Consider the following 17,521-nt stretch of genomic DNA (forward strand, 5'->3'; position numbering starts at 1 on the left):
CGTACCGAGGAGGCTGTCCCAACATTTCGTAAGGGTTGAATGAAATGACGCTTAAAACGACATGACAAAGGCCATTACACGTCCGTATTCAGTCTGCTCAGTTGACCGTGCGACGAGCAAACAATGAGAAACTATATATCTACCCCTAATCTCATGGGCTTTGGCATTTAAGTCTAGCACTGAGGCCTTTCATGGGGCACGGCCCACTATCTCCCTTAGTCATGATTTAGAAGGGGGGGGGGGGGGGGGGGGGGGGGGGGGGGTGAGCCGCAAAGAAGCAATGTGACCTTGCCTGCAGGAGTACCAATGAGAGTCTGTGGCTCCTGCCATGCCATCATGTTACCCTGGCGCAAAGCAGCCCTGACTAGAAGTGGGAGTAAGAATGGGAGTATAACAGATTTAATAAGATAAATTGTGTTTGGTTAACAGCGAACGCCTGATTGGGAGACCACAGGGGCCCTAAGGCAATCATCCCCTTCACAAAGCGCCGTACACTCAAAGTGACATGAATTAGCAGAAAGCAGGAGTGACAAAGATGCTTCCTCAAAACAGGCCAATGATCATGTCAGACTGTCACAATAGTCTAACTGTTTTTAGCGACCAGACAAAAAAACACTCAACTCACCCTCACTCACAAATCGCCCGTGCAAGTGTTCAATGAGAGAGATACTGTTCTCAAATAATTTATACAACACTTACTTCTATCTGAAGTCTCATGACAGAAATGGAGTCTCAAAGATCTCCAAGTCAAACTGACATAAGTGACATTCCAGTCAGACACATTTTTGAACTTGGGTATTATTGTTGCTTCTGCACCAAATGTGTAAGTAAATCTCTTTAGCATCATATTGTATAATGTTCAAGTAAAGATGGCTCAGGTTTTTTCCAATCACGATAAAAGCTGAACCATCCCTTCAAAAGTTGGATAATGACATTTATGGTGGAGACAAACAAGAAACAACCAATAGCTGCACTTTAGTTAAATCATTGAACGTAGATATAAATGTATCAAAGCCTTGTTCGTTGACACAGTCTATCTCTGTTTTCAGAGGCCATACCTTCCTCCAGAGGTGTCGGCCACATAAAGCACTAGCTGAGATCAACATCTCTTTGTTGTGTGTTTCTGTAAAGCTGTAATTCAAAGGACTCTAAACAAAACTGTCCAGCCAACTGAAAGAATGCATGGTTTCTATGGAGACCTCCCCTGCGGAAAAAAATTATCTGGGGGGGGGGGGGGGGACTAGTTGCTGTGCTGGGAAAACACAAACAGCAACACAAAATCAACCGAACCCTTGGAGTTGTTACCAGTGAAAACCAGTGGAAGCAAAAGTACAAAGGGCCCCTTGCACAGTATGTTGAAACATGTTTACCACTATTTGTTAAAAAACATAATGAAAAGGCTAGTGAGGCCTGTTTAGTAGCTTTGTATGGCTACTACACATGTATTACAGCTATTAATCTATTATCTATCTATGTACCAGATATGCAGCTATGTATCTATTATCTATCTATGTACCAGATATGCAGCTATGTATCTATTATCTATCTATGTACCAGATATGCAGCTATGTATCTATTATCTATCTATGTACCAGATATGCAGCTATGTATCTATTATCTATCTATGTACCAGATATGCAGCTATGTATCTAATATCTATCTATGTACCAGATATGCAGCTATGTATCTAATATCTATCTATGTACCAGATATGCAGCTATGTATCTATTATCTATCTATGTACCAGATATGCAGCTATGTATCTATTATCTATCTATGTACCAGATATGCAACTATGTATCTATGGCTAAACACCACTCTCTGAAGTGAGTTCAAACAGCCCTGAAGTGTCATGGCCATCACCAGTGACACATATGGCACGCATCAGCACATGACAGGGAGGGCGGGAACCAGACCAGACAACTCTAGTCTAGGACCTCCTATAGAGGCCCCCCACTGGCCCATTACCCATTCTCTGCTAGGCTAGCTGCCCTGGACTGGGTAAGCTAGCCTGCTCATTAGCCTCAAATGTGTCTGTGCGCTAACCCTCGACGACATGACCCACACCACACTGCCACACTCCCCTCTGCTGCACGAGGTCTGCCCCCAAGGCTTCGTTTGAATGTGTGTCACTGTGACTGAAAAATGACAGAGGGGGACTGGGACACCACTGGCTGGCATGACTGGCTTGATGATTAACCTCGTGGGCTGACTGGGATGAGACAACTTCTATTGTCCTTCTTTTAAGAGTGTCGGAATATTGTATAATACTGTAAGTGTTATACTATATACAGTGTATCTAATCATATGTTTATACGATTGGAATACGTCAAATGGATGTTGAGAAGAAGAAAAGGAGGACCCATGCAGAGAAGAGAGGATAGGGAGGATGGACAAGGAGGAGTGGAGAGATGGCTGGGAGTGGATCAGTCCTCATGACTGGAATGTGAGAGAGGTAGAGGCTGAGACACAGGCTGGGGCAGAGAGAGGCTGAATAAAATAAGAGCACTATCTCAGCCTATTTGCTCTCCCAAGAGTTGCTCCATGGAATCGCAATACTTGGAAGGTCCGGCCCATATTGAATGGCACATGGTTGGCCATTAGTAGTGGGAAGAACACTGTGTATCTGTCTGCTTACGACTTAGAAGGGAAATTAAGAAGGATTTGTGTTGGTTAGTTTTGTACATTTACCAATGGTCTGGTAAAGAAAATATTCGACCAGATGTTGAATAATTGCAAACAAAGAATTAAAAGACAAAATTAGGGATGTGCACGTTTTTCGAATATTGAAGTATTCAAATATCCCAACGATGTGAGTATTCTAATACTTGTGTGAGTAGTCATTTTTGCAAGACAAAATGTAATTTTAAAGACCTATTTTAACACTGAAAAGGCTTTTTCTAAATGTAATTAAAATATCCATGTGACATTAATACATACAAGGATATACCATGACATACCACAAACCTTCAATGTAGTTTTTATGACGTGCACAGTGCGCTCCCCATAAAAAGGAGGTAGCCTCCAAGTGTTGTTTATGTTGGCCAATCAGAGCGGCAAAGAGGCTCAATGTGTAACAAGTGGAGTGAGAGTTCACTAATGCAATGCAAGATGGAATAAAATGAGGAGAAGGAGTAGGCTACAACGAGCAACCAACAGTTAGGTTGTTGTTTTAACTGAATGGGGTTGGGGAGAATGCACAGCATGTGGCCTCAATTAGCCTAGCTAACTATAGTACTAGCTTCTCTAGGTTACTCCAGTCAAGACAGGCACTGTTATATGGGATGATAAATAACATTGTGGCTGCTACACGTTAGCTAGCCTTGGCTGTAGCCGAGTTGCCATGGCGCTCTCTCTCCCTCCGTCTGCTTGCTCCCATCTCAAACACACCAACGCGAGTGATTCATTCCAGAATTATGCCCAGTGAAACTACTGATGCCTCTCAGCATGTCACCCACCTAACGTCTTCCTAGCGCCATAAAACACCGCCATGAATTAACATGGACAGTAAATGAGACAAAACTAATTATAGGCGTCAACCTGCCTACACGTTCATGTCACGTGACACGCTCACGTCATGTAGACGGTGTTCTCATCGTGTACACTACACTTACATGGCACGTGTCAGTTTACATGTACGTTTTTATTAAAAATCTCACCATGAACGCCTTAGTCTTCATGATGTCTACATGTACATGCTTTTAAAATAATGTTTAATTGGCAGTGTAATCTAATCAATTTAATTTGTAGCTAAAATAGGCCTATCACCTCTATACAAAAAAATATTAGGCTAGTTGATTTGCAGCCAGCCACCATTTCTGTGTAGATTGCCTATAGGTGATATAGGCCTATTTCTCAAATAAATATGGACAGGATGGCTTCGTCTGAGCCCTATTCAGAAATAGGAGGTAGGTTTACCTGTTTAACAGATGCAATCACTGTCACCATGCATTCCTTAGGCTGTATGCTATCAATTTCTGTGGAGGGCTTTACGTGTTATGGTTAAAAGTAGGGCTTGAATTGACGGGGTATGTGAGGATATAGCCAAACTCGTTGGTTTATAAATTGTGAGAAAAAACAACAGTCCAGATTATATAAAAAGTGAACTAGGTTATAACAACAATTAACTCCACGATGCTATCTGTATAGTCTACTAGCCTATCGAAGGTCATGCTCAGCCTCAACATGGGTTCATGGTGGGCCTATAGGCCTATCAAAACATGTAATGTTAAATATAAAGCAAGCATCATTATCCCACAAAGAAACTGTGGTTGTTTTAAATGCTCTGGAATTTAGAATATTGGTGGTAGGCTATGCTTACAGCAAACAACGAAAAAAATAGAAGCGGTATGGTTCTATCCATAGACCAAACAGCTTAAAAGATAAACCCCAAAAGAATTCAGGAGAGGGGAATCTCATTGAATCAGGTTATTCGTTTCAGTGCAGTTGCGTTCTTACACATAACCTATAACCTGAACGGAACACCAAAAACCTCCCTGACCATTTTAATCACAGATCATGAGAAAGCCTGAAAATTTCAGCTATATTTATCCTTGATTTAGCCCACTATCGCCTATACAGTTGAAGTCGGAAGTTTACATACACCTTCACGTACACCTTTACATTTAAACTCAGTTTCACAATTCCTGACATTTAATGCTAGTAGAAATTCCCTGTCTTAGGTCAGTTAGGATCACCACTTTATTTTAAGAATGTGAAATGTCAGAATAATAGTAGAGAGAATGATTTATTTCAGCCTTTATTTCTTTCATCACATTCCCAGTGGGTCAGAAGTTTACATACACTCAATTAGTATTTGGTAGAATTGCCTTTAAATTGTTTAACTTGGGTCAAACGTTTCGGGTAGCCTTCCACAAGATTACCACAATAAGTTGGGTGAATTTTGGCCCATTCCTCTAGACAGAGCTGGTGTAACTGAGTCAGGTTTGTAGGCCTCCTTGCTTGCAAACAGTTTTTCAGTTCTGCCCACAAATTTTCGATAGGATTGAGGTCAGGTCTTTGTGATGGCCACTCCAAATACCTTGACTTTGTTATCCTTAAGCCATTTTGCCACAACTTTGTAAGTATGCTTGGGGTCATTGTCCATTTGGAAGACCCATTTGTGATCAAGCTTTAACTTCCTGACTGATGTCTTGAGATGTTGCTTCAATATATCCACATAATTTTCCTCCTTCATGATACCATCTCTTTTGTGAAGTGCACCAGTCCCTCCTGCAGCAAAGCACCCCCACAACATGATGCTGCCACCCCCATGCTTCACGGTTGGGATGGTGTTCTTCAGCTTGCAAGCCTCCCCCTTTTTCCTCCAAACATAACGATGGTCATTATGGCCAAAAGATTCTATTTTTGTTTCATCAGACCAGAGGACATTTCTCCAAAAAGTACGATCTTTCTCCCCATGTGCAGTTGCAAACCGTAGTCTGGCTTTTTTATGGCGGTTTTGGAGCAGTGGCTTCTTCCTTGCTGCAGTCTTTCAGGTTATGTTAATATAGGACTTGTTTTACTGTGGATATAGATACTTTTGTACCTGTTTCCTCCAGCATCTTCACAAGGTCCTTTGCTGTTGTTCTGGGATTGATTTGCACTTTTCACACCAAAGTATGTTCATCTCTAGGAGACAGAAGGCGTCTCCTTCCTGAGCGGTATGAAGGCTGCGTCCCATGGTGTTTATACTTGAATACTACTTGCATATTGTTTGTACAGATGAATGTGGTACCTTCAGACATTTGGAAATTCCTCCCAAGATTTGTGGAGGTCTATAATTTTTTTCTGAGGTCTTCTTTTGATTTTTCCATGATGCCAAGCAAAGAGGCACTGAGTTTGAAGGTAGGCCTTGAAATACATCCAAAGGTACACCTCCAAATGACTCAAATGATGTCAATTAGCCTATCAGAAGCTTCTAAAGCTATGACATACTTTTCTGGAATTTTCCAAGCTGTTTAAAGGCACAGTGAATTTAGTGTATGTAAACTTCTGACCCATTGGAATTATGATAAAGTGAATTATAAGTGAAATAATCTGTCTGTAAACAATTGTTGGAAAAATTACTTGTGTCATGCACAAAGTAGATGTCCTAACCGACTTGCCAAAACTAACAAGAAATTTATGGAGTGGTTGAAAAACGAGTTTTAATGACTCCAACCTAAGTGTATGTAAACTTCGGACTTCAACTATATTTAATCTGGATTTGACAAACAATGGCCTGACTTCTAGGATCCTTAAACCTCTCCCCGCACCTCCAAATAGGCTAAATGTAGTCCTATGAATAAGGTCTGAATGTTTTCCTATTCATTTGCATAGGCTAACCATTGTGATTAATGATATTTACTATATTCTTCTTTTTATGAAAAAACAGGCATCTGTAAAAATAATAATTGTTTTAGATATGCTCCGCATGGCCCCTGCGAGAAAATGCATTATTTTCAAATATTCATTGGTTTTCAATAAATGACTACTATTTAGCACCTCACCACGTTTTTGAGAGTAGGCCTATTCCTTGTAAAGATTATGTGTAGGCTATCGAGTATAAAGGCTATTGAGTATAATGAAAAAATGTCTAGACAAGAAAGAGGGAATGAGTGTTTGGCAAAGACGCGTAGGCCTATAGGGGCGTATAAGTTCTGTCTTTCTCCTGACAGTATTTGTGCGCATTTGATGTTTCATTGTGTGAATAGTTTTTTCAGCTACCCTCCGTTGTTAATGTATTCATTCCCCGTTACATAGCCTGATAAGTTACAGTGCCAGTCAAAAGTTTGGACACACCTACTCATTCAAGGGTTTTTCTTTATTTGTACTATTTTCTACATTGTAGAATAATAGTGAAGACATCAAAACTATGAAATAACACATATAGAATCATGTAGTAACTAAAAAGTGTTAAATAACCATGGGCACTCTGTTCCCAACGTTGACATCAGCAAACTGCTCGCCCCACACCACACCAACGTCTGCCATCTGCCCGGGACAGTTGAAACCAGGATTCATCCATGAAGAGCACACTTCTCCAGCGTGCCAGTGGCCATCAAAGGTGAGCATTTGCCCACTGAAGTCAAGACCTTGGTGAAGACGACGAGCACGCAGATGAGCTTCCCTGAGAGTTTGTGCAGAAATTCTTCTGTTGTGGCCTCCCGAGTGGCGCCGCATTCTAAGGCACTGCATCGCAGTGCTTGAGGTATCACTACAGACCGGGTTCGATCCCGGGCTGTGCCGCAGCCGGCCGCGACTGGGAGACCCATGAGGGGGCGCACAATTGGCCCAGCATCGTCCAGGTTAGGGGAGGGTTTGGCCGGCCAGGATGTCCTTGTTCCATCGCGCTCTAGCGACTCCTGTGGTGGGCTGGGCGCATGCTGAATTCAGTCGTCAGTTGTACGGTGTTTTCTCCGACACATTGGTGCGGTGGGCTTACGGGTTAAGCGAGCAGTGTGTCAAGAAGCAGTGCAGCTTTGCAGGCTTGTGTTTCGGAGGACGCATGACTCTCGACCTTCACCTCTCTCGAGGCCGTACAGGAGTTGCAGCGATAGGACAAGACTGTAACTACCAATTGGGGAGAAAAAGTGGTAAGAAGTAAAAAAAACAAAGAAAAAAAATATATTCCGTTGTGCAAACCCACAATTACATAAGCTGTCCAGGTGGCTGGTCTCAGACGATCCCGCAGGTGAAGAAGACGGATGTGGAGGTCCTGGGTTGGCGTGGTTACACGTGGTCTGCGGTTGTTAAGTCGATTGGACACACTACCAAATTCTCAAAAATTATGTTGGAGGAGGCATATGGTAGAGTACTGAACATTAAATTATTTGGCAACAGCTCTGGCATGCCAATTGCACACTCCATCAAAACTTGAGACATCTGAGGCATTTTAGTGGCCTTTTATTGTCCCCAGCACAAGATGCACTTGTGTAATGATCATGCTGTTTAATCAGCTTCTTGATATGTCAGACCTGTCATGTGGATGGATTATCTTGTCAAAGGAGAAATGTTCACCAACAGGAACGTAAACAAATTTGTGCACACAATTTGAAAGAAATAAGCTTTTTGCGCGTATGGCAAATTTCAGGGATTTTTTATTTCAGCTCATGAAACATGGCACCAACACTTTACATGTTGCGTTTATATTTTAGTTCAGTGTATATCGCTGTTCATTGGCTATTTAAGAGCTAGAGAGAGGAGGAAGAGATAGGCGAGTTGCCAGCAGATTTGCGTGAATTCCAAGAAGGGAACAGTGAAATATCAACTGCAGTTTAGGCTATCCTTATCAATAAGTGGTTTCACAGATTTAGATAAAGCACTCAAATTAAAATGTAGGCCTAGCGTCAACATAACCATCCATTGCATCACTAAAATTCATCAACGGCTGATAGGCTATGGATGTGTTTCTATTTTCTAATGGTTGTCAATTTCATCTTCATATAGCCTAAATCACAGCTGTCTCTATGTCTTCCCCTTAATTGATATGATAGGCTACATTGATTTAGCATTATCCTATAATGTAGACTCATTTTTGATATCCGCCAGAAAGGATTTGAAGTTAAGACTTGATGTTTTGGGGGGGAAGGAGAAATGTGTTTTGCTTATGTCTGAGAGAGATGGCTGCAGACGGCTTTGATTGATGGTTCTTTTAGGTGGGTGGGTGTGCGTGTGCGAGTTTGCTAATTCTCTCTATGTCCATTCAGAAAGTTTCCTAAAACAGGCCTAACCTGTCTGGACTTAAATCTCTTTAATCAAAACTCCAACCTTGTGGGGGTCCAGAGAAACTGTACATGCCAGTGATGCTTATCATTAAATAAACAACATTCTAGTATGCCTAATAGTCCGGCTATAACCACTTGATCAAGGTCATAACTACTTGATCAAGGCTATAACCACTTGGTCAAAAGTTGGAATTTCAGTAATATAATAATGAAGACGTTGATTTGAGGAGGAAAAAAGATGACAACTATATATAGGCTAGATACATTATAGATAGGGCTACAGTGGATTGATGCATGATTACTACTGGAGTGCATAGTTGCCATGGTGTTTACATCAAATACAACATGTCCCCCCCCCCCCAAAAAACGGAATAGGCAGTTGCCAGCAGTAGGCCTACCATGTAAAAGGAAGACAGTGTCACATCCTGACCAGTAAAAGGGGTTATTTGTCATTGTAGTTTGGTCAGGGCGTGGCCAGGGGTGTTTGTTTTGTGTGTTTCGGTGTTTTTGGTTTATGTTATATATTTTCTATTTCTATGTGTATATCTAGTTTTCTATTTCTATGTTGGGTTTGTGGCAATGATCTCCAATTAGAGGCAGCTGGATGTCGTTGTCTCTAATTGGAGGCCATATTTAGTTGGGTTTGTTTAAACTAATGTTTTGTGGGTGGTTATTTTCTGTATAGCCTGTGTTGCCTTACGGAACTGTTTCGTCGTTTTGTTTATTTTGTTTAAGTGTTATCTTTAAATAAATTAAGAAGATGAGCACTATACCCACTGCGCCTTGGTCCTATCCTTACGACGCCCATGACAGACAGCTTCGTTTGAACCTAAAATTATTTTTTTAAAGTAGAATAGAAATTCTGAGTAGACCCTCCTGCAGTTGAGAGGCTTACGGAATTATAATAGCCTGTCGATGAACAATATAACTCAATACTTTTTTTAACCTAAGATAGACAAGAGCCTGTCATGGGCAGAACAAGCAAGGTGGGCAGAGCCAAGCACGAGCTAGCGAGATCCTATTGGCACATTCTAGCATTTATTTGAATATTTCCATAAGGGAATACCTACTCTGGGAAGTGCGCATGGGCAATAACTAAATTCACCCTTGCACTCCTTCTAAACAATGCAATTTTTTTTGGGGGGGGGGGGCAAAGGGTAAAGTCTGCAAAACATAGTCTACTCTGTTTGTTACAGATTCTAGTTTTGGAAACAGAAAACTGCATTGAGATCAAATGTTTAATCGAGGAAAAAATGTGCAGAATGTCGGCCAAAATCAATCTCGCCCCATCTTCCACCACTGCTGGCCACTGGGATTCCTTTCATCACCATATTTAGTAGTGAGTGGAAATGCCAACCGGACGCTTCACATTTATACAACCGGTGAAATATCTGTCTCATTGTTCTATCTGTGGGTGTAGTGTTTGTTCTATCTGTGGCTGTCTCTCGTCAGAGATCGCATTTATTTTTGGGAGATTGTAAAATATTACCTTTTCATTCAAGACAGGATAAATATATTGTTTCAGGTGATAATAAAACATGTTTTGTTAAGTTACTTCTTCCTCAACTTGTTTCTCCAACTTTATAGCAAGTCAAGCTAGCTTGCACAGCAGAGCAGCTAGCTAGCTAGCTAAAAGCTAGGCTAGCTTGAAAATACCACTAGTAGCTAGCGACCTCCACCTAATAATTATCATCAAAAACAAAAGTCCTTACCATCACAATAAACTTAAATCGGAGGCAACAGTTATATAATCTAATTGGCTTAAAAGCCAATGTGTATTATTTAACATTACTATTAAAATAGTACTCACTTATAGGAATCGGTAATTGTTTGCAAGATGCTAGCTATCCCATAAAGCCATCGCCAAAAACCAAATGTTTCTCTTCTTCTGTGGTTTGGTAACTTCCTGGACTCTGGCTGGACTGAAGACGACGCAATGTTTGGAAAATGTTAAGTATTCGTCTGGCAATGAAGTCTTCAACCACAAGGGGGCATTGCGATTCCACTGCGGTGTGGACATCCCTATTGAAATAGATGACATCCTGCGTAACGTAACTGAGTGCTTATGAGTAATGTGACACCTCATGTCAACCAGATGCATCAAACTCTTTGCGTTCTGGCAGAAGTCATTCATTGCCAATGCAGCAGTCCGCAATGCTACGTTGGGGATGCTACACTAGGCTGCTGCGCTGTGTTCTATGTTCCTGCATGCATTCAATCTTTTTAACTGTGCGTTGCTTTACCGTGCGGTGGTACAAACGGAAGTACACACACATACTCCAACTAGCTAGCTTTTAGCAGGTCGAAAAGCGAAGCACATGTGCATCAAGTACGAAAAATGCGGGCTAGACATCCAGGAAAAACAAAACACATATGCATCTGGTCGACATCAGGTGTGAACGAGGCTTCCGAAGTCCAACGGTAGGCAACAGCATAAGACACAGGGGTCACGCAGACGTTAGCCAGGCGGTGGTATCACGACAAGTCAGTCAGACATTCAGTGGTAGGCGACAGTAGCTCATTCGGCTCTTTTCACCCACAATACTCACCGCCTCCTCTGCAGCTGCAGCAATAGAGTGCCAGCCTCTCTCCCTCGCTCAGCAGTGCTTAAAAAAAACATGTATTTCGAATATCTAGACATCCAAACAAAAATGTAAGATACTATTCGAATAGTGAAATTCCCATCCCTAGACAAAATCAACTCAAATTGGATTTAAGCGGAGTACAAGTCCATGGCTCCATGATGGATATCAAACATGCACTCTGTATGGTACGTGTATGTTGCACTATATTCTCTTATAACGCAGCTTTACTCACATCCTCTCTCATAGGAGCCTACTGCGTAATTTCAACTTCAGCTCATTCACTTGTGCTCTACTTTACTACTGGCACCTTCAAAATGTGGAACAATAAACACAAATCTTAATATTAATCAATAAAATAGGTATACTGTGTTAAACGTGACATATTTAGTGTTCAAAATTGGTATGTATAAACAATAGCATTCTTGAGGATGTTGAAGTATGTCAGGTGAAATGAAGGTGATGGGTAGTCAGATGGAAGCAATGTGGGCTATGAAAAAGAAGAAGAATCATTGTAACATTGTAATATTAGAGGGCTCTTAGGCCTGCAACAATGTAAGATGGTCATGGTCCCCTATTGCCCATTGTATTTTCATGTATACTTTTTATATTTTGTTAATCTCACTGTAAATCAGTCATGGATACTTAGGGATAGATGGAAATGTACAGAATGGTTACATGGAGGAAAGTGTGGGAGTTCGTGCTTTTTCAATTTCAGTCAAGGAGAGGGTTTAGTATTTTTTTTTTTTTTTAAATCTAGTCCAGGGGAGGGTCATGTAATTTGTAATTGATGAAATTTCAATATTTCTCAGTGTTTTAGAAGTAGTTGCTTATTAGCATATATATCAATGTGTACCAGATGCCGCCCCTCATCTCTGATTCTCCGCTGGGCACGCAATATCAAGTGCGCCTATAGGCTATTTAGTGCGGTCTAAATCAAATGATCCATAGCCTATCGGCTATGAAGTGCATGCTCAGAGACACAAAAGTGCAAAGTTATATTTCTAAGATAGCTGCTGGTATGGTGTAAATACAACTAGGCTGCATTACACACCGCAATGGATATTCCAACCCTGAGCCCCGGCCTGCTCTGCTCTTGTTGATCACAAACTGCCTAACCAATGTCTGTGCTGTGTAGGGCTACGGTGTCAGTTCAAGAAGAGAGTCAAAGGCTTCTTCCGAAAATAATAGTTTATTAGGCCTAGTCCAAAAAATGCACTTGCACGTGGGCTAGCCTATAACCTACATGTATGCTATGTTCAGTTTGAGGAGAGCGCAGAGATGAGAAGGAGGACCTGAGGTCAACTTTGATAGCTTGCTACTACTATAATTTATTTTGATTAAAAACAACATGTGTCTTGCCCATGACGGTTGAAATGAATTATGCCTACTGGAATGAATTTGCCTCCTTTCAGCACCGTGAGCTGTCCATTTCCAATTGATTGTGCCACAGCTGCTGCTTCAAGTTTCTTGAATCTGGTTTATTGTGAGGTCATCAACTCTGATAAACACATCTTCATTTGAATTAGACAAACAAAGAGAGGGCTTTATGTTGGAGCTTATTTCTTCCTATTTAAGAAATAAGCAGTAGGCCTACTTGTTTGACAGACGAAATCAGGCTATAGGCTGCTATATCCAGGTAGGCCAATTTTTTTTGAAGTATCATGCTCAGATTCCTAATGACTTCTCAGATGTAATTATTTGCAAACAGGGTCAGCGTCGTTGCAAACAAGACACACTGACTTGGCATTGGCGAAATATGATAAGATGAACACAGGCCAATCTTTCTGTCCATTCTTAGCCTATTAAAAAAGATTCAGATAATACGTAAAACGACGTAGCATTGCATGAAATGTTTATTAAAGGCTATTTTCTCCCGGACCTGCAAATAAAATCATAGATTCATGCAATGCTTTTACTATAAAGGAGACCTTTCCATCCTTATTCTTGTCCACGGTGGTCTGCGAACCCACAACCTTCTGTCCCGCAGTCTTGTGTGCTAGCAAATTTCCTGCACTGCCAGTTTCTAAAGCTGCATTTCTAAGGCTCTGGTCTGTCCAAGAATTTAGGGTAAACGGTAGACAAATTCTCTACTATCCACTTACTTTGTATAGAAGGGGTCACTTGTTTTTTTTTTTCAAGCGTTCAGGGACGGTTTAGATTATATACATTTTGCTGAAGGGAGGGCCATCCATTTTCATTTCAGAGAGGTCCGATTTTCTCCATGTAGCCCTTATTATAAATAACGTTCACTCCCGTAGTCAGCCACAATGACAAAGTAATGACACGTTTCCTATAACACCTTTCTGTGTCTATGTGGGCTACAGTAAAGCAACCGCATCAGCTCCCTCAGCCATGTTGGGACAGCCCATTTCTGTCAACACGGGAGAAAATGAAAACCCGGCTCCTACACATGCATGCGCACCCACCACTCACACAATTAAGAGCAGGCACGGCTGGCTGGTACCGTTGTCTCGCGCTCCCTCCTATTTCCAAATAGCACGACATGCACACCACTGGACTATGACATTCAGGATCCCCCATATGCGGCGCGCTATTCAGGAACATGCGCAGCATGCATCACACGTTCCCCATATTGATCCCCCCCAAAAAGACAAACTGAGCCTAAATCGATAGGTCATTTACAAATAGTCGTCATGGTTGACCATTCAAATCCACGGTAGGCTAATTACACGTGTAAATATAGTCGGGAGTAGTTATTCTGGACACATGTTTTATTTCACATAAATCCCCAGCTGTTGTTAGAGGATATTCCTTACATAGACTGACGATTGACCATGCGGCTTTGCCCTGTCTAGATATAAGTCCAGTATTTAACAGCATAGGCGCACATTTTTAAAAAGCCTTGATGTCTTGCCCAACACTGAGCACTGAAGAGCGGACAAATAAATTCGAGTTGATGTCAATAACATGGCATTATCTCTTGTCTGCATATTGGCGATGTTTTAATGTTGACTAATCAAAATATTATTAATTTCGCCTAATAACATTCTTTCTTCACGGTTTCCAACAAATAAATCCCTCAGTTCACCCCGCAAAAAGACCTACAGTGCAATTAGCTCGCCTACATATTCTTTCCCTTTTGCAGGTGTGGCAACCGGGGCGAAATCGTTCAAATTGAGCCAGAACATTCATTGTCAGTGCATAGAATAACCCTAGTCTATACAATAATAATAGGCTACATGCAGTTAAGTCAAAAGTCTACTTACTCCATGTTTCACCACCGTCCCGTTTCACCAACTCTGCTGTGTTCGACTGAAATGTGTATTTTGCCTTTAATATCAAGAGGAGTAGTCTTCCTCAGTAGCCCACTACCATCAATTTCGGTCTACGGACCCCCTCCCCTTCATTCAGAGCTGCAAAGTCGAGAAATCGGCAGTCCCTCCCCTGTAGCTGGCTTTGGTGGGGAGCAACGCGCTTACAGCAAATTTGCCAAAAGACTACCCTTTAAATCAGGGCCCAAATAATGATTTGCCTTTGCTAATGGGTTCAAAATAACTTCTATACTTTCCACATCCGTGCTCCCACCATTCCGTTTTAGGATGATTTCTTTTGTTCAATTTTTGAGCTCATACCGCGCAATGCTGTATCATCTGTTCGCAGCGCGCGCGAGTTAGGTGAGGCGTTACGCCCCCACATGGATAGAGAATAAGAAAATAGTGTAGGCATAGAATCGATATAGCTCTGCTAGAATTCTCACACTGGACAGGACACGTCAAGGAATGTATTATTTAGGACTCATGTTATTAAATGAGACTAATAGGGTCTCAACTTCTATAAGCAATATGTTCATGCTCACTGCAGATACCTAAGTCTGAGTATCAGTCGTTTTAGGTATTCCACTCCTTGAATGAAATAGTTGAACTGAGATGGCAACCAGGCTAGCAGGTACCTTTTCCATTGCCTAATGTTGGCTACATGACAACTGTTAAACATACCGTATGCAACCTACTGTATGATGTGTATCCTAGGCTGCTTACCTGTTAGCCTAAAGCGTTTAACGTAGGCCCTAACAGCAAACTAAGGAATTGTACCATCATTGAGTGGGCTATTAAGAGCTTTTCTCCCTTAGTGTAAAATGCACTCAAAATAACATTTGATTTGAGTCGATAGTGCATTGTAGAGAGTTGTGTGTGCTGCCTTAAGCCACAACTGCAGTACTAGTCAAACGTTTGGACACGTCTACTCATTCAAAAGTTTTTTGTTTAAAAAATATATATATTTTCTACATTGCAGAATAATAGTGAAGACATCAAAACTATGAAATAACACATATGGAATCATGTAGTAACCAAAAAGTGTTAAACAAATCAAAATATACAGTGGCATGAAAAGGTATGTGAACGCTTTGGAATGACCTGGACTTCTGCATAAATTGGTCATAAAATGTGATTTGATCTTCATCTAAGTCACAGCAATAGACAAACACAGTCTGCTTAAACTAATAACACACAAACAATTATACGTTTTCATGTCTTTATTGAACACACTGTGTAAACATTCACAGAGAAGGGTGGAAAAGTATGTGAACCCTTGGATTTAATAACTGGGTGACCCTCCTTTGGCAGCAATAACCTCAACCAAATGTTTTCTGTAGTTGCGGATCAGACCTGCACAACGGTCAGGAGAAATGTTGTACCATTCCTCTTTACAAAACTGTTTCAGTTCAGCAATATTATTGGGATGTCTGGTGTGAACCACTTTCTTGAGGTCATGCCACAGCATCTCAATCGGGTTGATGTCAGGACTCTGACTGGGCCACTCCAGAAGGTGTATTTTCTTCTGTTGAAGCCATTCTGTTGTTTGTTTACTTCTGTGTTTTGGGATGTTGTCCTATTGCATCACCCAACTTCTGTTGAGCTTCAATTGGCGGTCAGATAGCCTTATTTTCTCCTGCAAAATGTCTGGATAAACTTGGAAATTCATTTTTCCGTCGATGATAGCGTCGATGATAGTCCATTGAGAATAAGAGCACCTCCTCCCAGCTGTCCACTGCACTGAGGCTAGGAAACACTGTCACCACCGATAAATCCACGATAAGCGAGAATTTCAATAAGCATTTCTCTACGGATGACCTTGCTTTCCACCTGGCTACCCCTACCCCGGTCAAGAGCTCTGCACCCCCCACAGCAACTTGCACAAGCCTCCCCCATTTCTTCTTCACCCAAATCCAGATAGCTGATGTTCTGAAAGAGCTGCAAAATCTGGACCCCTACAAATCAGCTGGGCTAGACAATCTGGACCCTCTCTTTCTAAAATGATCTGCCGCAATTGTTGCAACCCCTATTACTAGCCTGTTCAACCTCTCTTTTGTATTGTATGAGATCCCCAAAGATTGGAAAGCTGCCGCGGTCATACCCTTCTTCAAAGGGGGAGACACTCTAGACCCAAACTGTTACAGACCTATATCTATCCTACCCTGCCTTTCTAAGGTCTTTGAAAGCCAAGTTAACAAACAGATCACCGACCATTTCGAATCCCAACATACCGTCTCCGCTATGCAATCTGGTTTCCGAGCTGGTCATGGGGGCACCTCAGCCACGCTCAAGGTCCTAAACGATATCATAATCACCATCGACAAAATACAATACTGTGCAGCCGTATTCATAGACCTGGCCAAGGCTTTTGACCCTGTTAATCACCACATTCTTATAGGCAGACTCAACAGCTTTGGTTTCTCAAAGGACTGCCTCGCCTGGTTCACCAACTACTTCTCAGATCAAGTTCAGTGTGTCAAATCGGAGAGGGCCTGTTGTCCGGACCTCTGGCAGTCTCTATGGGGCTGCCATAGAGTTCAATTCTCGGGCCGACTCTTTTCTCTGTATATATCAACGATGTCGCTCTTGCTGCGGTTGATTCCCTGATCCACCTCTACGCAGACGACACCATTCTGTATACATCTGGCCCTTCTTTGGACACTGTGTTAACTAACCTCCAGACGAGCTTCAATGCCATAAAACTCTCCTTCTGTGGCCTCCAACTGCTCATAAATGCAAGTAAAACTAAATGCATGCTCTTTAACCGATCGCTGCCCGCACCTGCCCGCCCGCCTAGCATCACTACTCTGGATGGTTCTGACTTAGAATATGTGGACAACTACAAATACCTAGGTGTCTGGTTAGACTGTAAACTCTCCTTTCAGACTCATATTAAGCAACTCCAATCCAAAATTAAATCTAGAATTGGCTTCCTATTTCGCAACAATGCATC

At 41.7% G+C, this 17,521-nt stretch overlaps 1 protein-coding gene across 5 annotated transcripts in view; it reads right to left on the reverse strand.

The window, feature by feature from the left end:
* palm1a (paralemmin 1a) overlaps window positions 1-14,977 on the reverse strand; it is a 64,994-nt gene extending 50,017 nt beyond the window's left edge. For 2 of the 5 annotated variants that reach the window (XM_029706594.1, XM_029706593.1), the window contains exon 1: window positions 14,521-14,977. In XM_029706594.1, the coding sequence (XP_029562454.1) occupies window positions 14,521-14,525 (5 nt within the window). In that variant the 5' untranslated portion in view covers window positions 14,526-14,977. The remainder of the gene's footprint in view (window positions 1-14,520) is intronic. The other 3 variants (XM_029706595.1, XM_029706596.1, XM_029706597.1) reach the window with 3 other exon arrangements.
* Window positions 14,978-17,521: the final 2,544 nt, after the last annotated feature.

Source organism: Salmo trutta, chromosome 22, assembly GCF_901001165.1.
Source record: "Salmo trutta chromosome 22, fSalTru1.1, whole genome shotgun sequence".
In the NCBI taxonomy this organism is placed as follows: domain Eukaryota; kingdom Metazoa; phylum Chordata; class Actinopteri; order Salmoniformes; family Salmonidae; genus Salmo; species Salmo trutta.